At 44.7% G+C, this 27,049-nt stretch overlaps 3 protein-coding genes across 10 annotated transcripts; 2 read left to right on the forward strand and 1 right to left on the reverse strand.

Annotated features, from left to right (window-relative positions):
- Positions 1-90: 90 nt before the first annotated feature.
- On the reverse strand, positions 91-8,391 carry eif2s3 (eukaryotic translation initiation factor 2, subunit 3 gamma). The gene is made up of 12 exons (XM_062521127.1): positions 8,288-8,391; positions 7,551-7,614; positions 7,152-7,279; positions 6,914-7,035; positions 6,660-6,754; positions 6,242-6,400; positions 4,085-4,219; positions 3,886-3,980; positions 3,498-3,642; positions 3,069-3,238; positions 914-1,086; positions 91-475 (listed from the first exon to the last, which is right to left on the reverse strand). Exons 1-12 carry the CDS (start codon positions 8,354-8,356, stop codon positions 412-414), a joined length of 1,419 nt encoding a protein of 472 aa, XP_062377111.1. The 5' UTR covers positions 8,357-8,391; the 3' UTR covers positions 91-411.
- A 3,886-nt stretch (positions 8,392-12,277) lies between these two features.
- klhl15 (kelch-like family member 15) lies at positions 12,278-21,025 on the forward strand. Of its 6 annotated transcripts, none has more exons than XM_062521099.1 (5): positions 12,278-12,730; positions 13,082-13,189; positions 13,624-13,734; positions 14,412-15,123; positions 18,235-21,025. In XM_062521099.1, the coding sequence occupies exons 3-5, from the start codon at positions 13,715-13,717 to the stop codon at positions 19,342-19,344; spliced, it is 1,842 nt and encodes a 613-aa protein (XP_062377083.1). In that variant the 5' UTR covers positions 12,278-12,730; positions 13,082-13,189; positions 13,624-13,714; the 3' UTR covers positions 19,345-21,025. The 6 variants fall into 6 exon arrangements, with proteins under 6 accessions (XP_062377083.1, XP_062377082.1, XP_062377084.1 ...); XM_062521098.1 differs by having other exon boundaries at positions 13,102-13,189; XM_062521100.1 differs by having other exon boundaries at positions 12,278-12,505.
- A 639-nt stretch (positions 21,026-21,664) lies between these two features.
- On the forward strand, positions 21,665-27,040 carry apoob (apolipoprotein O, b). Of its 3 annotated transcripts, none has more exons than XM_062520969.1 (9): positions 21,665-21,742; positions 22,681-22,782; positions 23,004-23,123; positions 23,676-23,708; positions 23,841-23,895; positions 24,005-24,100; positions 24,362-24,453; positions 25,530-25,619; positions 25,785-27,040. In XM_062520969.1, exons 1-9 carry the CDS (start codon positions 21,683-21,685, stop codon positions 25,827-25,829), a joined length of 693 nt encoding a protein of 230 aa, XP_062376953.1. In that variant the 5' UTR covers positions 21,665-21,682; the 3' UTR covers positions 25,830-27,040. The 3 variants fall into 3 exon arrangements, with proteins under 3 accessions (XP_062376953.1, XP_062376955.1, XP_062376954.1); XM_062520971.1 differs by lacking the exon at positions 21,665-21,742 and adding an exon at positions 21,821-22,067; XM_062520970.1 differs by lacking the exon at positions 21,665-21,742 and adding an exon at positions 22,110-22,449.
- The last annotated feature ends 9 nt before the right edge of the window (positions 27,041-27,049 follow it).

Genomic DNA, 27,049 nt, shown 5'->3' on the forward strand with positions numbered 1-27,049 from the left:
TCCATTACTAACTATGTTATGCAGAACTTCATTCTGAAAAAGAGTTTGCATGTCATCAGTTGTATGAAGTCATATGAACACAGAGAGGCATTTGATCCAAAACATTTTATTAGATATAATTGAAAGATGTTTTACTATATAGTTGTCAAACCTGTGAAACCCTGCCATTAGCTTTGGGTAGCATGTAGAAATCGGGCCAGTCTTGCCATCAAGATCACATTTCATCTCAACCCAAGACCCTTCCCCTCTCCCCTCTCCACCCCTCCTGAGAGACGACCCCCCCCCCTGCCCCGAGCTCTGCAGCTCACCGGCTGCACGGTGTTGGAAAATGGTTTAATAAGTATGTTGTCTCGTTGATGGGGGACAAAAGCCTTCCAATGCACACACACACACACAGTCTCAGCAAACGTCTCAGTCGTCGTCCACTGTGGGTGTGATGGTCACTCCTCTCCTGATCTGTCCCCAACCGATCAAACTGGAAGACAATCAAATCCGTTTGATCAGCACAGGTAGAGCATGACGCATACAGAACACTTTTCTCTTCAGGACAGGTGGCATTTGGAATGTAGAAAGAGTCACGCAGTCACTCATTTAAGATACATAGGTACACAATACGTAAACGCGTTATTGCACTGCACATTTTGATGCCATCCTTTGGTTGCTGAGTGATATTCGAATGAGTTGACAGTCATATTGTAGCGGTCTCATTTGAATGTCACTCAGCAACTGTAAGATGCCATCAGAAAAGTGCGCAGTGGTCTGTTATTGTTTTCCAGAGCTATACATGCAGCTTCATTATTAATAAGCTATTATGAATACCCACAGACAAGTCACATATAACACAGTGTTTAAGGAGAACAAGTGGAGTCCATTCTGATGAACCAAAACTCTTTTACAAACAAACTGAACTCACCGCCAATGCTTCTCCACTCTGCGACTGAGGGCAATCTTCTCTCCTACTTCTGTGCATACAGGGTTTGTGAGCACAATCTTGGCCAGATCAGCCTTAACTGCACTCACACGACCACCAGTGGACAGAGATCCTATGTTAACCATCAGCACCTCGTTCTTTGACAGCTTCTGAACCTGTAGCCAAAGAGGGGGGAAAAAGGGGTGATTCTTTGTTGAGCGTGCACAGGGATTAAGCCACACGTTTTCCCAAACAACAGTTTTGTCACATACAATAAGGCACTGTAACCAAACGGTCGGAGGTGCTCAAATCCCTAACCAGATAGCAACGGGCAGGTGCCTGTCGGCCCCACTATCTAGCGGTCAGCTGCCGTTCTGCTCATCAGTCCTCTGGCAGGTTGCCACTTGAGGTCAATAGACTTTTTTTTTAAAATTATTATTATTATTTATTCAGCTATATATCCTCATTCATTGTTATTTTAAAAATTATGATTTTCAAATATTACAAGTTAAGTTACAGCTGATGTTGTTCCAACAGACACCTAGAGATGGTGAGCCATCAGCAGCAACCCGACATCAGAGAGGGGGGGGGGGCTCCAGACAGACACTTGGTCTCAACATCAGAGAGAGGGGGGGGGGCTCCAGACAGACACGTGGTCTCAACATCATAGAGGGGGGGGACTCCAGACAGACACCTGGTCTCAAATCGCACTTACGTTGCACAAACAGCGAATTCACCTCATAACTCGGACTCCAACTTCGAGACTCTATTTTCATGCAATTATTGCTTTTTTAAATCTAAATGTATTCATGAATTTCTATTTTATTGGTGCATATATGCATTGGGGAAACACATGACGAGCTGCATTTCCCCTTTGCCATAATCTCACAATGTAGCACATGCACTGTGGGTTTTAACAACACAATGTTGCGGACATATCAGATGGCCAAACACTTGAACTTGCCTCTCAAAGACTTGAGACTTGACCTTCGAAAAAAATGACTTGTAAACATCTCTGTCCGATATCTGCAGATCTAATGTTGCTAGTGTCATAGAAAGTAGTAGCATACTGAAAATGTGTTAAAGTAATTGCATCTGGTGGCGCTGTACTGCCTCCACAGGCCAGTCTTAAAGATCCTTAGTTTCTGACTGAGACTCAGAAGGGAAATATCTTGGAAATGTGCAAACTAATTGCATTTATTATCCATGATTGCATTTATTATCCATGATCCATGATTGGCCACCCTTAAAGATCCTTTTTAGCTGTTCAGGGGGCATTCCAAGTGTGTGGTTTACTGACAAACCTGGGTAAGTTGAATCAGAGTAAGTGGTAAACCTACAAAACCTACATTCTCCTACAAGAGCCCAATGTTATTGTATTGTTATGAGAATGAAGCCATACAGCTCTTCTGTTAGGAGGGTTACCACTGAACTTACCCGGGTTTGGGACTAAACCACGTACTTGGAATACCCCCGAGGGCTCAGTGTTTCACCACAGAACACACAGAGACGGCAGCCTTGGCCTGCCCCAGGTCCCTCCTGACGCCCTGGTGGTGCTCTCCCTCCCGAATGATTCCATCAGTGGTGGGCACACCTCCAAGAGTCTCCTTCTGAGTCTCAGACACTACAGAGCTCAGTGTAACGGAAGCCAGCAAGGGTGGGAACTGTGCTATATGTACGTACACCCTCGTCCCTATGCTGTAAGAGACATGCTAGCGACAGGCGCTGGGATCCAAGGGATTTAGCCTGCTTGCTAGCACGCTTGCCTCCCAATCTGAGTCGCAGCAAGTGCGCAGGTTCGAGCTCAGAATGTTAGCAATATCCAAGCAGTAACCAGCAAGTGACATCTATCTATGGCCTTCCACTGAACTCGGCGCATCACCTTGGTTGATGTCGAGGGTCGAGGGTTGCGGTCTTTGCTCATTTGTCTAACAGCAATATCAATGGCTGCCGCCAGCATTGGCGCCATTTTCAGAGACTTCTCAACCTCTCTCCTCAGTCCTTCAGGCTCGTTCCCACTGATCTATAAAGAGCACTGGATAGACTATCCCATTGTTGCCACCCCATCATTCTTTATCTAGATCAGTGGGAGGGAGGACCGAGGAAGGAAGGGAGGATGGCTAAAAAGACGATTGAGAGAGAGAGACGCAGCGCTCACCTTGGCCGCCTTCTTGTCCCCCTCAGTGCGCACGCCCAGTAGCCGCCGCAGCAGGAAGTACGAGATCTCGAGCTCGGTGAAGATCTCGGGCAGCGCCCCGACGGCGCCCAGCACCTGCCCCACCATGCGGTCGGCTCTGCACAGCGTCGGGTCGATCTTGGTGCCCACCCCTTGAGGGCGCAAAACAAGCGTTGAGATTAATCAGTGTCAGCTGGGGGCATCGAATATCAATCTGAACAGATGAAATCACTCTACTGTTAAGAACGTGACAACGCCAATGAAATCTGCTGTCAGGATTTCTTTTTTTGTCAATTGGGAAATCACGATTATTTAACATGATTAGGTAATAATTGAAAAAAAAACAGAACATATGAAAATGGACGCCAGGAACAACAAAAGTATCAAGGATGGGATGAATGAAGCGCATACCAATCAGGCCACCAGGCACAGCATACTGAAGGTCGTTGTGTTCTGCGAAAAGGGACACAATCTTGGAGAAGATGGGCTTGCACATCAGCTTGCCATCATTGTCCTTGGAGACGATACCAGGCCTCACTTCGATCTCTTGGCCCACCTTTAATGAAAGAAAACAGGCACAGGTATGTCAACACCTCCGCCACACCAGAGCCAAGCACAACCCGTAACCAACACGCGTCATTGAGGCAGCAGTCCTCACACGGGGAAACACGTCACAATAGAGATTCAGATGCACTCCTAGAAATGTATTCATGCTGAAGAGATAAGGCAATCATCTGAGAGGAATGCAAGCAAGGAGCGTTTACTAAAACTAAACCAGATTTGCTGAAATAAGACTCACCTTCAGCACTCCTTTCAGAATACTCCCACCAGCCACACCCCCTTTAAGGTCGTCTACTTCACAGCCGGGCTTGTTGACATCAAAGGATCGGATGACTGCAAAATGAAAAGCCTGGTTTGATACTGACTGCAAACAGCGTAACATATACACACAGCAACACAGAAACATGCAGAAATAAGACTGGCATGATGTTGTTTACCGATCAGGCGGGGCTCGGAGATGAAGTCCCGAACTGGCACAGGGATCTTCTTGACGATGTATTCACACACCACCTCAATGTTGTATTTGAGCTGTGCAGAGATGGGAATTATGGGAGCTCCCTCCGCCACCGTGCCTGAGGAGGACAGGAAGTAAGCGCTTTAGTGCCTGAGGACAGGAAGTAAGCGCTTTAGCTTCATCTTACAACCACAACTGAACCGACTAGATAATTGTGTTTAAAACAAAAAGGTTGAAATTAATCAGATGCATTTGTGAAATATGAAAACAAATTTAAAGCATGTAAAAAGTAAGTCTTACAACTAAGTTCAATTACATAACTAATAATTTAAGATTCTTATGGCATACTCGGATTACACAATTTTCTCATTCCAGATGGTCTTTTATGAATGACCATGTCAGAATAGGCGACCAGAGAGCCATAGATTCCTGAGGTGTCTTGGTCAGGAGATAGGCCACATCACAAAATCGTGGGAGATTCCTCAAAAATGCTAACATGCTAGATTTTTGGTCGTGGAACGCCACAGACAGTAGATCGCCGATTGAATAGTTCCTCCTTTGGAGTCCCAGACCAGAGCATATTTGGGCTTGACACTAATGGCAAAACCGTACGCACGTAATCAGCAGTCAGTAACACATTTTCTGGTTTCTTTACTCTGACTGTAACCTGAATATCCATGAGGTGACAACAAATACATTTTAGGACATTATCTTGGGCTTTGGGAAACACAGATAGCTATTTTTGGCCATATTATGTAATGCCATAGACTACACAATAATTGATGAATTGAGAAAATAATGACTGCAAACAATCTTTCCAGCTTTACACTTGTAAAAGTCAAAACTGGTTAAAAGCCATTGACTATATAGAACTGTATTAAAGCCATTGACTATATAGAACTGTATTAAAGCCATTGACTATATAGAACTGTATTAAAGCTTTCTGTTTTAAGATTGACCTTCACGACAAGTCTGCTTTAAAGGCAGTGGGAGGTTAAGTCTTGCTCAACTTCCCTTAGAAACTGGATCTTTCTCTAAATGTATTTATTTCTCTATATCATAATCACACAGTACGAACAGAACTTTCATAAAACGGCAAATGGAAAGAGACAACGAAAAACAGTAATACACTATGACTGCCACAACACCACAGCACAAATCTCCAATATTCTCCTGAATACACCATGACTGCCACAGCACAAATCTCCAATATTCTCCTGAATACACCATGATTGCCACAACATAAATCTCCAATATTGACCTGTAACCTCTAACCACAAAAACTAAGTCATAAGAGTCACAGTCGAGCACCCATGTATAGCCCAGGACAGGACATAGCCATGCTTTGAGTAGTAGCCTAACTTGCCCCAAGAATTTTGAGCACCATTCTGACTAAGACAGCAAACTGAGGCCCACTGTTGAAGAGAACACCTTAATTATCTCACATATGGTCAAACCACCCGAATCTGAGGGCCACTGCTGAACAGAAAACAGTGATGGGCACAATGAAACTACATTACCTATATACATGGTCGGGGGTCAGGCACAGTGAAACTGCATTATCAATACATGGTCGTTGGCCAGGCAAAATGGCTCCGCGGATTGCTAGTGAGCTGCTGCGGACCACTGGTTGGAAACCCCTGATGCAGAGGACTTCCTTCATGTCCAGCTACAAGCCATCAGACAGCTCCAGTCCACAGTTGGACAAGCGACGTGCAGGCTCACCGGATTTACACAACAATGTCACAGATTAGGAAAACAATCGAAACAAACACGCCGGAGGACAATTCGCCATGACAACAGAGCAAAAGCCAGAGGTTGGTGTAACAAAACCACATACTGTCAAATGAAAGTTGACTCACTCATTAATTACAGGTAAATATCAGTCATCAATACAGACTAAACTGAGGACGGCTGGAATCCCATTCATCCGCCGACCTTCAAGACGACATCACTGCATGACAAGTGACGATGTTGTCTCAGCAACTAGCCTACACTAATGCATGCATCAGAGTGCGTTAATTAGCTCTGTGCTATTTCATCCCTTTTGAAATCACAAAATAACCTCCACACTCTCCAGAACACCGCAAACCCACCAATCCTGAACGATTCCTCATGATGAGCAAATAGATGGACATACCTTGCACAAAGGCCAGGATCTGCTCGTACTGTTCCTTGGCCTGGCTCTCCTTCACCAGGTCGATCTTGTTCTGCAGGATCAGGATGTGTTTCAGCTTCATGATCTCGATGGCAGCCAGATGCTCTGATGTCTGAGGCTGTGGGCAGGATTCATTCCCCGCTGAAAAGAAGACCACAAAGTTGTTCATGAACGGCAGACAATGCTAATAGGGGGGAATTCTCCCTTGCACGTTAGGGTGCGTAAGGGTGTATAAGTCTGAAAAAACGCATAACTATGCACATTTTACTCAAGGCGATTTACAGAACCCCAGAACCCCATTACTATTGAACATGAACATTTCTTTGCTTGCTTCAAGGCTAATTCAGTTCAGTCATCAAGAGAAATCCTGACATAAGCGTTAGGCAAGTACAAAGCTCACCAATGAGAAGAAGAGCAGCGTCCATGACAGCTGCACCGTTCAACATCGTGGCCATCAGAATGTCGTGACCAGGACAGTCTACGAATGAAACATGCCTGAAAGAGAACACAGCCGTGCATTAGAGCTATTCACGCCATCCTAAATAAAGAAAAACGCCCATCTTTCAGTGAGAGTACTAGATGTCTCAAAACACAATTCGGCTGATATTAGAGTCACAATAATCAGCAGACAAAGTATTTCTATGATATTCCTACCTGACAAGTTTAAAGTTTCCTTTAGTGCCAGAGATGTCTGTGGGGAATTCATCAGGTGTGCTGCTTCCACAGGACCTGTAGCACTCAGGCCGAGGGCAACTGGGGTCGTCCAATTTGTAGACCTAAAATGGGAAACAAACGGCATATTATCGCCCTATTAAGGAAGGTGCGCTTTTGCAGTGCATTCTCTCTCACACCACATTATAAGACTCATCATTGAAGTGGCGTCTGCACTAACCTTAGCGTTGGCATATCCCAATTTGATGGTGATATTCCTCTCGAGCTCATTTTTGAACCTGACAGTGTGGACACCCGAGATGGCCTTCACAACGGTAGATTTCCCGTGAGCCACATGACCAATGGTACCTGGGTAATGACAATGACGGTTAGCCGCTGCTTAACATCACAAAACAGGACATATTGCTGCCTGAGCAGTGACAGTTTACACATGCAATGAATGGTAGAAAAGAAACTGATCAAATATGGCTAGTGGTTAGTTAATAAAGCTTATTGTAAACTACTAGCAAACTCAAATCTATGTAGCTAAGTGAACACAGAGAACAACATTCTATCAAGGTATCCAATATTCTATATTACTCATTCTTTTGAATTGTAAAAATGGTGCCTAGTATCTCACCAATATTGATGGTAGCCTGTCTGCTAATGACCTCGGGGGATAGAGGAGTCAGTGTGCTCACATCCTACATGAAAAATAATAAGGGAGGAAATTAATCAACATTGTAAATACAAACCAGAAAACGTGCTGTTTGGCTATTTTGACTGTAACATTACTACTACAAATGGAAGGCAGCATGACTGTCGGGCGTCACCGTCATATGAAGCCCCCTCTATTCAGAATACCAGCTAATCATCATGTTACATACACAAACAGCCTTACCAACATTATCATTAAAATATGGCATATAATTGAAAACAACTTAGAGATGTCGTTTATAGGAGTAACGTTAGCTGTCGAACATATTGTTACTCACGTTGACGCCTTCGCTAACGTTAACGTTACCTAGCTAAATGCGACTGATCTTGTGGGGGAAATAGATGTTGCTATATTGTTTCACTTCATTTCTAGTGAAATAGACACTACACATACGACAACACAGAATACAATTGTTGATTATTCGGAAACAAAGCGCATATGCTACAGCTCAGCTGGTGTAGCCAGTCGTGGACATAGCTTGACACCATCCACGGCTTTTTATCAATGGGGTCCTTACAAGCTCCATCACTAGTATCATGTGCTACCGGCATGCGAGGTACCAGTCTAGCCCCTAAACGAATACATTCACACAGCAAGAAACAATTATACCCAATCCAAGACATATTTCAATTAGTTAGATAAATAAAATATACACTTACTAAACTACCAAGGTCTTGTTTCGCTAGATGTGGCTGGCCCAGCGTTACCCCAGACTCGTCACCCGCCATCTTGAACGGAAAAAGGAATTGTAGTAGTCCAAATAATTCGCCTGACTGACTAGGGTTATTTTAAATAGTTATTGTAACGACTTGGAACATCTATTTCATTCCAGCATTGCATTAGATTATTGAACCATTTCATGTTATTTGCCGTTTTAAGATCATACAGTCCTGTGTTAAACAGAAACTAAAAACACAAGAGCGCAGGCACGGATGATGCAATCCCGAGCTCCATGCAAATATGTCAAAATGGTGCTCGTTTAGGAACAAATAACTATTATGAATATTAAGATAGCTGTGTAAGGTATTATATGGTTCAATTCGTAAGTCCCACGAAGAACACGGTTTTCTTTTTAGAGTTTAGCCACATTTCAAACAAAACCTTGCGCAAACTTTTACGGGTCCTTCTCCTGTAAAATACGTCACACACATTGCATTTGTAGTTTTCCAACTTGACTGAGACAGCCCATGGACCTAGAAATAGATAAGGTAGTCTACACCTAGGCTGTATTAAACATATTTTTTATTGACACAAATTAGACTATACTGCTAAAAAATATTATCCTAATACTTTTCTAATCCTAATACACCATGCAGGCCATGTTTTATGAGACTCTTATCCAATGTTGGATCAGTGCTTCCATGGGTGGAAGGGGAGATAACCATTGCACAAAAAATATTTGGGACATTACATCAACCAAGAGCAACCTAGCGGCCCCTTGACAAATCAGGTCTATCAACTTTTCATCAAGGGCCAGGGAGAGGAGGAGGCCACAGAGTCTGCTCTGTGCTTCTGAACACATACTGACATTTCCAGAAAATATATGGCACAATTATTTAAATAAATGCATTTTCCTCCCTTGCGTCATTGTGTCACCATGGGACATGAAGGTGAAAGGATTCATTTTCAAGCTTCATCCTCAGTTTCTTGCCCCTGACATACTCTGAAAGCTGACATAAGATCTCCTTCAAAAGTACTGCATGACACACTCCAGGTTCTCACAAGTGCAGAGATGCTTTGAACTTGGTTCCTCTGACTCTCCAACCAACAGAGGTGCCTTCAGCAACACATCTCCAGTAAGTCAAAATATTGTTACAGGTTCCCTTTATCCCTCACTGAACCTGATAGAATGCAGTTCAGATTACTACACCAGCCAAGAGTCATTCGCAACTTTCAAAGCTCTAGGAGTTGCTCTAGGGGTTTTAAAAGGATGACTGTGTGGAAACAATGTTGCTATCTTGAACCTTTGTGTGCAGGTCTGTGGTAGGCTCCGTCTAGCTGTGTTCCTATTGACAACAGCTTCCTTTTCCAGGATAATGCGTTTGGTAGTCTCAAGACATCTCCACCAGGGAAATTTTAATTTTAGTCTATTTTGCATGCATTTGTCATTTTTATAAGTAATACACCCTTAATCAATACAATTAAAATATTTTCAAAGTTGATACAAACCCTGTCTATCTAAAAAAATGTTTATTATTTTTTAACCCAAAGCCTATATGACTGAAGGCAGTTGAAGAAAGTTCAATATGCAACTGTATATTTTGCGCGCCTTCTTTATTTCCTTATTCAGACGCACTCCTTATACACTAATCCAGCGAAACACGGAAGTAACACAAAACCGCCATTACTGCGTGACTGGCTGCTAAGAAATTAGCCCGTTGGTTCCATAGGCGGCTGTTGCAGAGGTTAGCTGTCATTAATACACGTCTTAATACCTTATGTTGTTAATAAATTACCTTCATTGGTAAGTTTTGGCACAGTCTGACATCATTGATCCAATGTTCCCTTTCACCTGACATTTTCTTTCATGAGCGGGATCTCTTGTTAGACATTCTCTGACAGGATGCTTTCATTAAAAAGCACAGGCAAGTGTCACTCGTCACACTCGCAGGCACGCAGTAATGGCGATATTCAAGATGGCAGCGCCCATAAAGTTCGCGCTGGATTAGTGTATTGATTATTCCACCTTGTTGTTTATTGGGGGTTTCGTAGGCTGTTCATTGTCGGGGGGTGTGGCCAGGGCATAGGCCTAGTTTATCCCTTCCTTTTTACCTTAAACATTGGTGTGATTTTCACTTGGGCTCTTGAGGCTGGTTTTCACCATTTAATTCAACAATTGTGTTTCAAACTTGTATTTATACCATCTATTTATGTCATATTATGTACATATTGCAGTTTCACATACAGTATGTACATATTGCAGTCTAACATCTTCTTGCATCCTTCACCTGACCTAGGTCCACACTTGAACCCCATTTGCCCTGAACAAATGCAGTTATCCACTGTCCCCAAGTGCTCTACACCATTCCATCTGACATGATCATGCTATTTAAAGTAGGGCTGTCAATCGATTAAAATTTTTAATCTAATTAATTACATACTCTGTGATTAATTAATCTAAATTAATCGCATATAAAATGTAATCGCAAAATCGCAATGTCAACACTATTTCTTTGCAGTAATGTGGTACTTAAGAGTTGACGAACTCCGGTGATATGCAAATTCTGTGCTGCAGACATTGCAGAGGACTTTGTTTTAATCAACACTTTCTTTTTAACACCGTCAGGCCGTTTTTTTTTTAAGTAAATGTTCCAATCAATGGTCCAGGCAGCACATTCTTGTCTCCCCATTTTACGGTCTAATGGTTACTGACTAGAATGGCTCCGGGTCAAAGGTCATCGATTAATCTGCGTTAATTTTTTTAATCAGTTATTTTATCTCAAATTAATTAATCTAAATTAATCAGTTATTTTGACAGCCCTAATTTAAAGTAAATAAAGTTAAATCATTTTGATTTTGTTCTTATCAATAGGTTTTGTTGAGTTCCTTCAGCAGCATGTGAAGGAAGGAACTCACTGTAAATACCGAGTGGAGACAATTTGAACCACACAGGCGACAGTCTGTTTCAATGCATTTCTGACACGGTACAGTTTGTATAACTAGTGATACCACTGAGATTGGGAAGAGGCAGAATAATCATTAGCCTAACCAATTAATGTTTTACAATTGTCTTTTTTATTTACTGAAAATAACTAGAGACATAAGGGCTTTACTATGTAGCCCCTGAGTCAGTTAGTCCTCCTGGGCCAACATTAGATGATGAGGTGCAAAGCCACAAAGGCTAGTGTGCTGTGCATATGCAAGCTGTAGGCCAATTCAGTGCAACAGCTACGTTGAGGGTGGAGAATGTAAGGGAGCTTGCTTTAACTAAACTGTTTTATTCTGATTTTGATAAGTGCCGATGACTGCTTGTCAATGATTCTCAGTTTTGGAAATGAATGTGAAATTCCCATTGTCTGTCTGTGAGGTCAGTCACAATAAGGCGACATGCATGACTTTCATGGCAATGTTTTTTATTTTATTTATCAGTATCTCAGGTTAAACACTATTTGAAACATTTTACATGGAGAGTGTTTCACTATTGGTGGTCAAATTGTTCCACCACAAGTCCAATTAAGCTTACTTGTGAACATATTTGGCCAATTTCAGGGCCACACACTCTGTTTTCCTCTACAACTATTACCCCTGTACTCTTTGATCTGTTACCTTCTGCATCCAATATGCCAGCAGGGACAATACAAGTCCAGTGGTGAAGTCATGAAATCTTCATGCAGGGCAAACAGGTAGCCAGGCTGCTGTCGAGGAGCTGTGGTGGTAGGCTAGCCTACTTGACCCACTTCACTGACAGTGGGAGCATGTCTGAAATTACTACATGGACAACAAACTCGCGGAGAACGGCAGGCAGCATTTACACACAAAATAGATAATTAATTAAAATGTAAAGAGTCTTCCTTGATGCTGCCGAGACACAGGCGGTGATGGACACGATGGGTGATAATTTTCAGGTCCTTTCTGCAACCCCCAACGCCTGTTTACAGTTCCGTTCGAATGAGCTATACTTGCGGAAATTACGTCAGTGCAGAGAATAATATGGCGTCTATGTTGGCGATGGATGCATTAGATGGACACAATTTTATTATCCTACATAAATAACGTTGATGGAAAGACGTAGAGTGACACCAATGGACAGCGAAGCGGCACTGATGATTTATTTCCATATTTTGTTCCCTTGATCTGGGATACACACCGGCACTCCATGTCAGAAGAACCTCGAGCTCCCTGGTCGAAGAGGGGTTGTGTGGAGTCGCATCGCCGAGGTAGAGCTAGTTTGTGCAGAGACAATACTCTTGATTGATGTGTTGTTCATCAAACTCGGGGTGTCCGCAATATTACAAAATTACAAGCATATTTTCAATAATCATTAGCGGTTGATAATTCACGCGATAAAATATGACGAGAAAGACAGATTCCTGTGTCGGTGGCCTAACGTTAGAGGATTGCTTATCTGTAAGCTAACTAGCAGGCGCCTACCATTGTACAAGGTATGTTATGACAGGTGCTCTCACTGTGCTAGCTTCAGATGAATGTGTCCATATGCCAGCACATGTATTTACCTATACGTTTACATATGTTTTTTATGGTCTGGTTTCGCCATCCCAGTTTAAGTTCAATGAATGTTATATGAAGTGTGCCGACATTGTTTTACAAACTAGCCAACACAGGTTTGTTGGTGGTGATTTGTAACTCGTAGGCTATCCTTTCTATCAGAAATGACACAGTGCCTTGCACTTGACGTTGTGCTGCCATTCATGCCTTTACTAAACCCTTGCTAGTTTTGAGTTATGAGTTCACCTGTTGCAGTGGTACGTCAAAATGCACTCTTCCCCATGAAGGTTCTCTGTCCCCTATCCAGAGCAGGGGAAACTCAAGCTGAGGAAATGTGAGCGTCCCTTCAGCGCGTTGTCAGCGAAGTCCGCCTCTGGCCAGGACGCCCCGAAAAGGTACCGGCTTCAGAACACCCCTCTCTCCAAAACTGCTCGCCTGTCAGAATCCCCTCTATCTCTCTCTCTCTCTTGCTACAGTCTCTCCTGGGTACCCTATCCTAGTTTGATTGGCAAATATAACATTTTCAAGAGGCCTGAAATGGCAGTTAAACCTTTTTCAAATTCCTGAAGCCTGAGTTGAGTGTCTTAGGCTTCAGTGTAGCTTACTTCTGTTTTATTCCCTTTCACTGTGGTCCAGGTCAGACTGTGCTGTTATGATTCTCTGAAAGTTCACGGCTTGAGGCTTCAGCTTCGCATCTATGAAATTTATCTAGGGATGTTTGCTTGTAAATTGACATGATCATTTCTGAAATCTGTTTGCCCTATAAATTTCACTAGTGTGTTTCCAAATGGCTTACGTGGCTGGGGCTTGTCTTGGGTTTGTCATTCAGGTGAATCACCCCCCTGAAAAGAGCAAGTTAATTTTTTCTCATCGGGCACAAGGGGCACTAGCCTCTGATTGGCTCGGCCTCCCCCCGTGACATGCCCGTGGCCAATCAGAGGTGAGTGTGTGTTTGTGTGTGTGTATGAGAGGGCTAGTGTGTGCTTATATGTGTGTGTTTCCAAGGTTGTTTTGTTTTCGAGCTGCCCCCAATGTAAATTGCTGAGGCTTCGATGTCTCCCAAGGTCTCCCAAGGTTTTTTTTCCCCCATTGGTGTTAAGAGTGGTATAGTCTCGCCAGTGCACACTCATCAAGTTCTCTCTCTCCTCTCTCCCTCTCTCTCTCTCTCTCTCTCTCTGTCACACACACACACAGACAGACAGACACAGACATACACACACACACACACACACACACACACACACACACACACACAGAGGCATTGGGTTTTGTTGGCGCTCTCTCTAAGTTCTAATTGCTGTGCAAGCATTCTCTAGTGTGCTGCCTCTGTTGTGGTGACCCGATGGTATACCCAATGGTATATATTCACAAGCATTAATACCACAAACACACGCAGCGTAGGCCATTCTCAAGATGTAGGAATTAGCGGGAGTTCTCTACTCTATCTTAGATCAGTGCATGACTCCCTTGATTCCCATGATTGTTTTCTTATTGTTTATTTATTTTGTGTGTGTGTGTGTGTGTGTGTGTGTGTGCACGCGCGCATGGATGTCAGAGTGTGTGTTCAGCATATAGCAACATTCCCTAACTCTGCCCCTCCGACTGGCCCCCGTGCAGGTGTGTGATGGCGGGGGATGTGGAGGTGTACCTGTCCCAGGTGCACGACGGCAGTGTGTCGTCCGGCTTCCGGGCCCTGTACGAGGAGCGCCTCCTGCTGGACGTCACGCTGCTGATCGAGGAGCACCACTTCCAGGCGCACAAGGCCCTGCTGGCCACCCAGAGCGACTACTTCCGGGTCATGTTCACGGCCGACATGCGGGAGCGCGACCAGGACAAGATCCACATGAAGGGCCTGACGGCGGCCGGCTTCGGCCACGTGCTGCGCTTCATGTACTACGGCTCGCTGGAGCTGAGCATGCCCACGGTGCAGGAGATCCTGCAGGCCGCCATGTACGTGCAGCTCACCGAGGCCGTGGAGTTCTGCTGCTCCTTCCTGCTGGCCAAGATCTGCCTGGACAACTGCGCCGAGGTCATGCGCCTGCTGGAGGACTTCAGCGTGGGCGTGGAGGGCGTGCAGGAGCAGCTGGACAACTTCCTGCTGGAGAACTTTGTGCCGCTGATGTCGCGGCCCGACTTCCTGTCCTACCTGAGCCTGGAGAAGCTGACGGCGTACCTGGACAGCGACAAGCTGAGCCGCTTCCCCGAGATCGAGCTGTACGAGGCCGTCCAGTCCTGGCTGCGGCACGACCGCCGGCGATGGAGGCACACCGACGCCGTGGTGCAGAACCTCCGCTTCTGCCTCATGACGCCCGCCAACGTCTTCGAGAAGGTCAGTCGCCCGGGACTAGTGTTGCGTTACCGTGCCAACCATTAGTTTTGCGCTACTATACCCGAATTATTACTTGGTACGATATCAGGGAAGGATGTTGCCTACAGTACCAGAATAATTCTTGAATTTCCCCTTGGGGATCAGTAAAGTATCTATCTATCTATCTTATCCTATACCAGAATTCTGACTTGGTACGATATCAGCCATTAGTGTTGTGTTACAGTACCAGCCATTAGTTTTGCCTACTATACCAGAATTGTGACTTGGTGAGATATCAGGGATTGGCTACACTGGGCACGGAACTGAATTGTTTGGTCCCTGGTGCAGCCTGCATGCAAGTGTGTCAATACTGAAGTGTTTGGTCCCTGGTGCAGCCTGCGTGTCTCAATACTGAAGTGTTTGGTCCCTGGTGCAGCCTGCATGTAGATGTGTCTCAATACTGAAGTGTTTGGTCCCTGGTGCAGCCTGCATGTAGATGTGTCTCAATACTGAAGTGTTTGGTCCCTGGTGCAGCCTGCGTGTCTCAATACTGAAGTGTTTGGTCCCTGGTGTAGCCTGCGTGTCTCAATACTGAAGTGTTTGGTCCCTGGTGTAGCCTGCGTGTCTCAATACTGAAGTGTTTGGTCCCTGGTGTAGCCTGCGTGTCTCAATACTGAAGTGTTTGGTGTCTCGACACTGCTGCACTTGAGCACTTTAATGGAACTTAATTTTCTTTTAAACATGAACTCTCCAGTGCACTTGATTGCACTTTAAAACTCAGCAGTAAGGGTTGCCTGACGGTAATGCATCTCGTCTCTGTGTGTGCGTGTCCTTTATTCTCTCTCGTTATGGCCACATCTGGAGCGATGCTGTTCTACCCCCACTGCCCTCGTAATTGCCCCTAGGGGACAAGTGAAGTGAATTGAATTGAATTGAATTGAATATCAATGCTGAAATGATACCAGGCAAAAAGCTTAAACACCAGCAATGGAAGTAATAGAACGAATAGAGCTAGAAGTACATAGAACTTAAACACCATTGTTGATGTAAGAGGACTTATGACGTGGGGTATTTCAGAACTTAAACACCATTGTTAATGTAAGAGGACTTATGACGTGGGGTATTTCAGAACTTAAACACCATTGTTAATGTAAGAGGACTTATGACGTGGGGTATTTCAGAACTTAAACACCATTGTTAATGTAAGAGGACTTATGACGTGGGGTATTTCAGAACTTAAACACCATTGTTAATGTAAGAGGACTTATGACGTGGGGTATTTCAGGGCAGCGTTAGGGCCTCTCTGGTATCAGTGCATTGCACAACACTACTAGGGAGATGCCATGCTGCATCACTACTCCTCCCCATGAAAACAATGGCCCATATCAGCTAGTTGATGACATGTCTGTTGTCTACATATGAGTTGTAGGTGGATGTGATCTGTGGCTGAGAAAACAGTTGGGAATGGTGCTATTTTTACATTAATGAATCGTGATATTGTTTTAGCTCCACATTGCCCACCCCTATGCTATGAGTCACCCCCGGCAACCAGACACTTGTTTAAGTGTTCATACGTCTCTCTGGCAGTTTTGCCTGCATCACATACAGCATACAACATACTGTACCTGCGTTCTGTATCACATACAACATAAAAAGTACCTGCGTTCTGTATCACATGCAGCATACAACATACATGCGTTCTGTATCATATAAACAACTTCTGTGGTCCTCGACCCGTTAAATCACATTTGCGGAGTCATTATCATGACCGTGGGACATCCTCTACTCCACCAAGAAAAGGACGTCATATGATATGATAATCTCCGGAGAAATAAACGTCATATGATATGATAAACTCCGGAGAAAAAGACGTCACATGATATGATAAACTCCGGAGAAAAAGACGTCACATGATATGATAAACTCCGGAGCCGAGAGGAGGGCTGCAAGAATGGATCAGTTAATTAATTCGTTGTCAACTATTAAATTAATCTGCAACTATTTTGGTGGCTCATTCATTCGTTCCCTCATTCTGCACTTCAAGCTGGTATGTGATGAGCTTTCTGGCGTATAATGACTGCCATGCATCACCCAGGTGGGTTCTACACATTGGTGGCGGTTAGAGAGGTTCCCCAGGTGGGTTCTACATATCGGTGGTGGTTAGTGAGGTTCCCCAGGTGGGTGCTACACATTGGTGGTGGTTAGAGAGGTTTCCCAGGTGCGTTCTACATATTGGTGGTGGTTAATGAGGTTCCCCCTTCACTATGTTGTTGTAGTGGTTTTATGTCGGTTTGTCGGTTTTGTTTTAGTTCTTTGATTTTATTGATTGAATGAACACTCATTGACACATGTTTGAATCATTTTCTAGCATTTTGTTAAATAATAATTTGATCAAGAATATAATCGACTGGCGGGCGTACCTAGAGTGCCTGTGTTTAAAGACATTACCTGGAAATAGTCATTCTTGTGTGAGATGCAGTGACTCAGAGTGACAATTACAGAGCCTGGTTTCAAGAGTGCCTGGTCAGTCTCGTAGAAATGATATCCCCTCCAGAGGATAATTACATGCCTGTCAAAGAAACATAACTGGAGTATCAACTCTCTCATGAGTTTTTTTCTCTAACACCTTGTCCTAACCGGATCCAAGCGAGCGACTGTCAATGTCGTCTGTCTACACTGAATCCGTTAAAATATGCCGTTGTGTTACGTCACAGGCTTCCTTATTTCTCGTTCAAAATAGCAGAGCAATGCGAGCGACAGAAAGAAAATAGAAACAGGGCGTCCGACACAAGTTCTCAAGTTCTCACGTTGCGTCGCGCTGCTCGCGTCGCTTCAGTCAGGACACTCCGATTGAAAACAGTGGAATTAAACGAATTCTATCGCTATTGTTCTCTCGCATCGCGTCCGGTTAGGACAAGGTGGAAGTGTTGTGGAGCAGACCAAGCTTACTTTGTGCTGCAGTCAGCTGGTGTAGAGAGCATGGAGCAAAACACTTGCACTGCATGGAGAGGAGGCCTGATGAGCACTAGCACGTCTTTATCCAGACGAGATTACTGCATGTTTATGTGCTGCAGCTGGTCAGCTGGTCAGCAGGGTCGTCCCTCACCTCTCTCTCCCTCTTCCGTTACGCAGGTCAAGACCTCGGAGTTCTACCGCTACTCGCGCCAGCTGCGGCAGGAAGTGGACCAGGCGCTCAACTACTTCCACGAAGTCAACGAGCAGCCGCTGGCCGCCACCAAGTCCAACCGCATCCGCTCGGTGCGGCCGCAGACGGCCGTGTTCCGGGGCATGATCGGCCACAGCATGGTCAACAGCAAGATCCTGCTGCTGCACCGGCCCAAGGTGTGGTGGGAGCTGGAGGGCCCGCAGGTGCCGCTGCGCCCCGACTGCCTGGCCATCGTCAACAACTTCGTCTTCCTGCTGGGCGGCGAGGAGCTGGGCCCCGACGGCGAGTTCCACGCCTCGTCCAAGGTGTACCGCTACGACCCGCGGCAGAACTCGTGGCTGCGCATGGCCGACATGTCGGTGCCGCGCTCGGAGTTCGCCGTGGGCGTGATCGGCAAGCACGTCTACGCGGTGGCGGGCCGCACGCGGGACGAGACCTTCTACTCCACGGAGCGCTACGACATCGTGGAGGACAAGTGGGAGTTCGTGGACCCGTACCCGGTCAACAAGTACGGCCACGAGGGCACGGTGCTCGGCGGCAAGCTCTACATCACCGGCGGCATCACCTCCTCGTCCACCTCCAAGCAGGTGTGCGTGTTCGACCCCGGCAGAGAGGGGGCGCCAGAGCAGCGGGCGAGGCGAGCCGCCGTCCTCAACAGCTGCTGGGAGAACAAGTCCAAGATGAACTACGCGCGCTGCTTCCACAAGATGATCGCGCACAACGGCAAGCTGTACGTGTTCGGCGGCGTGTGCGTGATCCTGCGCGCCTCCTTCGAGTCGCAGGGCTGCCCGTCCACCGAGGTGTACAACCCCGACACGGACGAGTGGACCATCCTGGCGTCCATGCCCATCGGCCGCAGCGGGCACGGCGTGGCGGTGCTGGACAAGCAGATCATGGTGCTGGGCGGCCTGTGCTACAACGGCCACTACAGCGACTCGATCCTGACCTTCGACCCGGAAGAGAACAAGTGGAAGGAGGACGAGTATCCCAGGATGCCTTGCAAACTGGACGGGCTGCAGGTGTGCAGCCTGCACTTCCCGGAGTATGTGCTGGAACACGTGAGGCGGTGCAGCTGAGACAGGGAGGGCGTCCGGACGTCCAACCCTGCCCCCCCCCTCCCTCCTCCCCTCCCCCCCCCCCTCCCCCTCCCTCCCCTCTCCCTCCCCTCTCCCTCCTTTCTAGTTCCACCATCTGTTTTCAGGACAATGAACAGAAAACGTTTACAGGTGTGAAAAATAATACTACATTACTGATGAAGCGTTTAATCCGTAGGCCAGTGCTTATTTAAACAAACAAACAAACCAACCAACCAAGAAACAAACAAGAAAGAAAGAAAGAAAACAAAAAAACAAACCAGTAAACACCATACTTTTTAGTCTTAACGGATTGAAGGGAGACCACGGTCCAGGCTAATGGTCCGTCTTGCAATTTTCAAATTTAGCTTTCTCAGAAAAGGGAGATAAAGATCAACAAAAAAAGGGTGCTGGGTTATTTATTCGGTGCATTTCTCAGCTGACCCAACTTCCATGTTCCCTGTCCACCACACGATGTCACCCCTCTCATCCTGTTTCCTGTGACATCATTCTTACTTCCTGTCATCTAGCGCGCTACGTGTTTGGGGAAGTGAGAGGGTATATGTTAGAGAAAGGTATGTGTGAATATGCAAACATCTGCAGGAAAGCCTATCCCAAAGCTTCAACCAATTCATCCTGTCCCTTCAGCCCGGTCAGTAACCCAACCCCACACAAAGAAACAAGAGAGAGGAAGAGAAAAAACACTACCCTGTTAATTTATCCATTGTATTTCTCTGGCTGCTTTTTTGATGTCAGCTGATATATTCTTGTAAACGATGGGAAAATGCTGTTGACAAGCATTGCACTTCTTAAGGTGTCTACTCTGCAATAACACTGGGATCTCCACTGCTGTCGCACGTAGGAGAGGGACTGATCATCGGAGGCTCGGACCTCCTTCTGCTGCCTGTATTTATGCTTCTTTTGTCCCCTCCTCTATTTATTCTCAGGGGGCCCAGCCGCTTGCGGCGTCCACCCCCCCAAATCCCCCCCCCCAGTCTGTTGAACAGAAACCAGCTGCTGTACCCCATTGACTCCCATTGACTCCCATTGACTCCCATCACTTTTGTCCCCACGAGCTAAAGGGCTAAAGCACATTAGCATTTCTGCAGCCTGCCATGTCACGTCCAGTCCACCGTTTCTACTGACGACTGTAATCAGCATAAGTGACGTAGAGGACTCGTATCTACTGACGACTGTAATCAGCATAAGGGACGTAGAGGACTCGTATGATATTTATGACCATCGTGTGTTCCGTCCGTCGCGTCTTCTCCTCCTGTCCACACCTGTCCACACCTGTCATCCAAGGGGCAACGATGTCTGGAGACGAGCGCGCTCTCCTCCTCAAACACTAGTTCTCATCCGATCTTCCTGGTTCTGTCAGTGTCATGTACATAGATATGCCAAAATAATGGTCTTTGACAAAATTCTATATACTGTGCAGACCAAAATGTAATAGGCTACTCGGGTGCGCAGCTATTGTTAGATTTTTAAACTTGTCACCTTTTCCCTTTGCAGGTTGAAAAAAAAAGACCAGTACTGGTAGAACATCACCCTGTAACTGTATCTGAGGAAAAAAAGCAAAATCAAGTTGCTTAAAGAAACATGTTGGTAACATAATTATTCACTACTATTTGGACACTTTGTAATTTCTTTCCAGAAATAAATGTTCATATTGTTCAGCTTCTCAGTTGAGTGTGTTTTCATCTGGTTCAGTAAAATGGATCTGTGTATAAATCTATACTTGTATTGATGGAGGAGGCCAAGACAATATGAAGTTTGGATCTTGAATACCAGGGTGCTCTTGGTGATTGTCCTTGTTCAAATGGGCAACTGAAGCACCTTTGAGTTAAAGGTATGGTTTACAATTCAGGTCCAGTTTATTTTCAACAACCCTCTCGCGCTCTCTTCTAAAAAAAAATGGGTGTTCACAAGAGCCCTGGCTGGCTCTACTTTTGGTAGTAAATCGAATGGCTCAGGCCAAGCGATACAATTTTCTAGCCAATCAAAAATAATATCTTCAGCAGCAATAGAGTGAGTTGTGTATCTGATCGACTGTTGAGATAAGCAGTCTGGCCAGAATAGAGGAGAGTAGCTCTGTGTATTTGCAAGTTGAGAGCCTGAAAAAGGCTATCTATTGATCTTAGTTCGCAATCATAGATTGCGAACTAGGATCAATATTGTTAACAATAATTTCAAAACCACCCAGTGTATAAATGATACTTTCAGCTGTCAGACACAGACTGTCCACAGTGTGGCGCTGTTGGATTTGGTATGAATATCAAAACCATGAATGTCAAAAAAACAAGAAAACGGGATTGGGCTGACCTACTATGCTTGCCGTATGTCCAAGATGATGAACCGACAGCTTCCAGCCAACGTTATGTCAAACATCGGAAAACTGGTAATGTTGCAACATTGATATTGAAAAGTGATATTCGGAATATGTGAATGTGTGGCCATATTAATCAGGTCAAATATATGCTGTGGTTTTACACTGCGGGGATCCTGATGGAATAGATGTTAGGCATGTTAGCCGGCTAGCATCATCCTCCACTCCTCTCATCTCTCAGGGATGCCCCGTCAAAGTCACGAGGAAAAGGCTAGCTTCAGGTCCTTATGCCAGAGACTGGTTTTGCAAGAGACGCTTGAATTTAACCATTTTAATTTGTCTTGTCTCCTGGTCTGCAAACCTCGCGTGGTGTTTTCGATAGTATCAATATCCATTGGTATGTTGTTGTGGGTGCACTTGTTCTTAAAAGCTGCAAATATGTTGCATTCTTTAGTTTAGTTTCTCAAGAGAGATATAACCAAAGTACCTTTTACACTCAGTGTAGGCCTATTCTCATGTCCTGGCCCAACCCTAATATAGTTTAGTGGACATTTCTGACACATGGTCATTTTGGACTATGGACATTGGGCAATGTCAGTGGACATTGTGGACACATTGTGTCAAAATGTAGATTGTTTCCCAGTGAATGAGAATCTCCGTACAGCCACAGCTTAAAACCGTCTGCTAAGAACCATTATCATAACCAAATTAAATAAGTATGTTCACACAGAACAAGAATGTTTGAATATTACCATTGTGCTTCCAGTGAATATAACCAGGTATGTGTTTACCTACTTCATGCCTGGGAATGACAGAGTAACTCACAAATCGATACTGTCACAGTACTTAAATGGCTCACAATCACAATAATATCACAATTAAGCAGTTCAGCAATACTGGATACATAGCATATGAATAATGAATCTATTGATTAATAATGAATCTATTGTCATGTTGATATTTTCTCCTACCCCTAACTTTGACAGTTCTGATCCTCTCCATTTGAACAGGTGACATTGCCAATGGCAGTTCCTGTTCTTGGTATGATGTCCGGGACCGTCTTTGCTGCCAGTAAGGCAAAGCAGAATAGTGACACATTGATGATTGATGAAGTAAGTCTCTCTCATTCAAACACACAAACAGACAAGCAATATTTGAAAGTAAAGTGTGGGCCATCTTATTTGCATCTTATTTGTGCTACCGTGCAGACACTGTACCAAGAAGACTTCCACAGCAGGCCTTGTCGTTTCCTGTTCTCTTGAAGCTGTGTGTGTGCATACGCAGTGCAGCATCCTGTCTCAGTAACGCGGCGTCTCTCCTCTCGTTGTTGCAGCTGTCCCTCTACACGACTCCTCAGACGCGGCTGAAGTACGAGGAGCGGGGGGCGGGGCCTGTGGAGGAGGGCGTGGCCTCTCTGAGGAAGGCAGCGGAACCCTACACGGCGCTGTGCCAGGTGGGTACCAGCTACGCTTCCGCGCCATCATTTTTTTTTTTACCTTTATTTTACCAGGTGAGTCCCATTGAGACGTTTAAGTCTCTTATGCAAGGGAGCCCTGACATACAGACAGATAAAACATGATAAAAAAATATGACAAACATACAGAGCACAGGAAGACTGGTCCAACAGAAGATAAAACACAGACAATTAACATACAGAAAACCATACAGACAACACTGATAGATAGGAAATAAATAATAATAATAAAAATATCAGCACACACACATGTTTATTCAGCTGAGTACTGGGGCCCAGATGCAGCCCGGCAGGGGTCAGTGCTTTTTGTTATTGTTTTGTTGTTTTATTGCGTATGATATATTAATGGATCCAATGAATGAGACCCAATAAGTGTTGAAAATAAAACGTATTAGGCTACAGTATTCTCCCACTTTGCATGCACTGGTAATTTCTATGAAGTGCATTTTTAGTTTTGGTGTTGCATATGGGAGATATTGCACCCATTTTGACTAAACTGATCACTGACATTTTTGCACTTTATTTCCCCAGCAAACAGGCGCTACTGCAATGGATAAAGTCCAGGTATGAGCGCACGCAATATGTCTAGACTTTTATCAGCAATTATAAAATGATCAGCAGTAGGTGGCTGTTAGACTTTAATCTGTTTTTGACCTGCCTGTGGGTTCCTCATGTGCTCCTATCTCTGCAACACAGGAAGCGTATAAAACAGTGGAACCCTCCATAAGCAGTTCGGTGCAGCTTGCAAAAGGTGGCCCTGACAAACCCTCACCTCAACAGACACTGATGTTTACTTAGTGTCATTACTGAGGAGATATGGTGGAGTTTGGCCAAGCTAACACAATCTTCTTCTGTTTCAGATGGTTATGAGCTATTCAATGACCCCCCACCCAAATTGTTTCCCAGTTTGGGGGCTATTGGTTTCTCAGGAATCCTTGGACTTTACCTGGCTAAAGGTAGTCAATACGCTATTGTCAAAAACTTGCAAAATATCACAGGATTGAAAAGCCATGATGATTATTCATTATACAGTATAAAGAATTGTGCAAATGTTTTGTTAACAAGATAAACTGCATTACATGTAAACAGTGAGAACATCAGGCTAGCATTCCATTTTGATGGTAGGATAGTATCTGGGGATATAAATGCTCATTCATGCAGTGTGTGTGTGTGTGTGTGTGTGTGTGTGTGTGTGTGTGTGTGTGTGTGTGTTTTAGGCTACAGAGTAAGGAGGTTGCTATTTCCTACAACACTGATGGCTCTGAGTGCTTCGGTGTTCTACCCACAACATGCCGCGTCCTTGGCCATGGTAAGATAACTGTGCTGGTAAAATAACTGTGCTGGTAAAATAACTGTGCTGGTTAAATAACTGTGCTGGTAAAATAACTGTGCTGGTTAAATAACTGTGCTGGTAAAATAACTGTGCTGGTTAAATAACTGTGCTGGTTAAATAACTGTGCTGTGTGTCAGCGTTTGTTTTGTTTACACCCGTGGAGCCAGTGACCTCAGTCAGATTATTCCACATAATTCAGATGATTTCTGTCCTCTGTTCTCGTTGGAACCCGTGGAGTGTTTTGGTGTCTTTCTTCTCCCAGTAAGAAACAGTAGACCTGAATCAAGTTATAGTCAGTCACCAGCAGGCAAAGTACACAGTGCCATCTCTTCCCAGTCACCAGCAGGCAAAGTACACAGTGCCATCTCTTCCCAGAAAGCGGCGCAGAGGTGACCAGTGGTCAGAGGCGGTATTTGAGGAATGTTGTGCTGGTCGCTCCTCTAAGGGAGGTGATGGGGAGCATGCGTAAGACCCGGTCAGCGGGGAGCGCCGGCCTCTTGTGTGTAGCCGCGTCTGTGAGCGCGCTCGCTGGGGGTCGCGACCCTTTGTCCCCGAGGGCAGGGCTGCCTGTGAATGGTGTGTTTTGATTAACCCGCTTCCCTTCCTGACGGCTTCCTGAGGGAATGTCAAAGTGTGGAAAACGCTGGTGCCGGTGCCGGTGGCTGGGGGGATATTCCGAGTAGTTTTCCATGTTCCTTTTTTAAAACTGATCAAGGAAAAGACAGACGTATGGATGGACTGATAAGTCTTTTTCATTTTTAGCTCAGTGGTATTCCATGGAAATAGTCACAGCTGGTGTGAAGTTATTCGGTCTGGGTGTGTTGTGGTGTTATTGTTCATGAAATCACATACTTTGGCAAAAGGGTGTATATTTATTTACAGTGTTTTCTTTTTGTGTGTTTTGTGTTCGACTGACCTTGAGAGTGTTTTTAGTGTTTTGTCCACTTATAACCTTGACCTTACCGTAACCTTTACTCAAGCCCAGCAAAAACTGTGATTCCTATGGAATATGGCATACTGAAGATAATGTCCTTGTTTTGTTTGATGTCCAGACGACCAAAGACCAGCTTCACTCCTGGGGCTCCCAGGGCCGTGTTCAGGCCGAGGACCTCTGGAAGAAAATGTCTTCTCTTTTGGGAACAGTAAGTCAGTGTCAACTCTTCCGCTACAATGTATTCATATGCAGTCACATTCATGACTTCACCAGACATGGATGTGGCGGTTATGTTCCACATAATACAGGCCCTTTCAGTCTCAGTTTCAGTTTCTGGACGAAACAGATGGCCTTATCTTCTGTCCTCCCACAGACCGAGAGGAAGAAGTCGGACAAGTCCAGCAGTCCCAAGTCCTAAGGCCGATAGCAGTGCTGTGTCGTCTCCCGCTCCTTCCATTAACACAGTCCGCCGTCTGTCATGAAATGTGCTCCTTCTCCTGGCACTGTTAACCCATACTGAGAGCTGCTGAATGTGTTACATACACACACACACACACACACACACACACACACACACACCCAGCGGCCAACAAGCACCCTGGTTTAGCTTGTGTTTATATTTATTCAACCCACTTCTGGTTATTTTTGCACTGGAAGGAAGTTCTGTAGATATCTATATGATGGGAAGTCCTGTAGATATGATCTATATGATGAGAAGTCCTGTAGTTATCTATATGATGAGATTATGTGATCAGGTACAGGATGACGTTAAAGAGGACATGTCTTAATGTGTGTAATATTTTTTGATTACATGTTGGATCTATGTTTTAATATCACACTAAGAGGCTTCATGTCTCATGCATCACTATCATATCCTGGCTGAGTCAGCCGCATGGGCACTAGCGCTTTAACTGAAGGAAGTTCAGTGAAGCAACTAAAGAAAACAGAAAGGGTTACCTGTCCTTGCCTCTAAACGTCGTATTACACACACACTATGGTACTCGGGTAAAACAAACTGTGGTAAGTGAGTGTATGGACGAGGATAAGTTGCGTTATGTTAAGATTATGATGTCAGGGATCAAAAGAGTCAAAACACTCAAGTTCTGGACTGCTTCGCTGACGTAGATTTCTGTGGTGGTTTTGGTTTATGTCATTTGGCTTTGCTTATATTTTTTGTATATAAATTATAATTAATTTATAATGAATAAATTAATTAGTTGACATAATGATTTTGTATTGATGAAGACGAAGCACTGTTTAATTTAAGAGTCAAGCGAACATCAAGGCAGTAGCTTCCTTTGTGATTCAAAAGTGAAAGTTGAACTTGTGGCTTACAGATGGAGAGCAAGTCTGTTATTTTTGTTTGTTTCTTTGTGGCTTAAAAGGAAGTCTCTTGCGCTGTTATTTTCTATCTCTGAACTACTCACCACCGTTTCAATAAAATGGTTTTGACTCTGAAATGAGTTCTGTACAACACAAATACTGTACTATATTTCTCTTCAGAATAAGTGTAGTTTAGTATGGCTGCTGGCTCATAACAATTTGATCTTAAAGGGCTTAGTTTGGCATGGGCATAGTGTCACTTGTAATACAGTGTTAGTGTTCAGCCTCCTAACTTGCATGTTCTAAGTTAATCTG

This window comes from Sardina pilchardus, chromosome 19 (genome assembly GCF_963854185.1).
Source record: "Sardina pilchardus chromosome 19, fSarPil1.1, whole genome shotgun sequence".
Classification (NCBI taxonomy): Eukaryota; Metazoa; Chordata; class Actinopteri; order Clupeiformes; family Clupeidae; genus Sardina; species Sardina pilchardus.

What these genes read in the sequence shown, in the direction of transcription:
- eif2s3 (XM_062521127.1), bottom strand. Translation starts at nt 8,356, where the DNA reads ATGGCGGGTGACGAGTCTGGGGTAACGCTGGGCCAGCCACATCTAGCG. An exon ending in AACAAGACCTTGGTAGTTTA is followed by an intron (nt 7,615 to 8,287) that starts GTAAGTGTATAT and finishes TTTTTCATGTAG; the next exon opens with GATGTGAGCACACTGACTCC. An exon ending in TGGGATATGCCAACGCTAAG is followed by an intron (nt 7,036 to 7,151) that starts GTTAGTGCAGAC and finishes TTCCCATTTTAG; the next exon opens with GTCTACAAATTGGACGACCC.
- klhl15 (XM_062521097.1), top strand. Translation starts at nt 12,445, where the DNA reads ATGTCAGAAGAACCTCGAGCTCCCTGGTCGAAGAGGGGTTGTGTGGAG. An exon ending in TGTGGAGTCGCATCGCCGAG is followed by an intron (nt 12,506 to 13,101) that starts GTAGAGCTAGTT and finishes TCCCCTATCCAG; the next exon opens with AGCAGGGGAAACTCAAGCTG. An exon ending in CCGCCAACGTCTTCGAGAAG is followed by an intron (nt 15,124 to 18,234) that starts GTCAGTCGCCCG and finishes TCCGTTACGCAG; the next exon opens with GTCAAGACCTCGGAGTTCTA.
- apoob (XM_062520969.1), top strand. Translation starts at nt 21,683, where the DNA reads ATGTCCAAGATGATGAACCGACAGCTTCCAGCCAACGTTATGTCAAAC. An exon ending in CCTACACGGCGCTGTGCCAG is followed by an intron (nt 23,124 to 23,675) that starts GTGGGTACCAGC and finishes TTATTTCCCCAG; the next exon opens with CAAACAGGCGCTACTGCAAT. An exon ending in TGTCTTCTCTTTTGGGAACA is followed by an intron (nt 25,620 to 25,784) that starts GTAAGTCAGTGT and finishes GTCCTCCCACAG; the next exon opens with ACCGAGAGGAAGAAGTCGGA.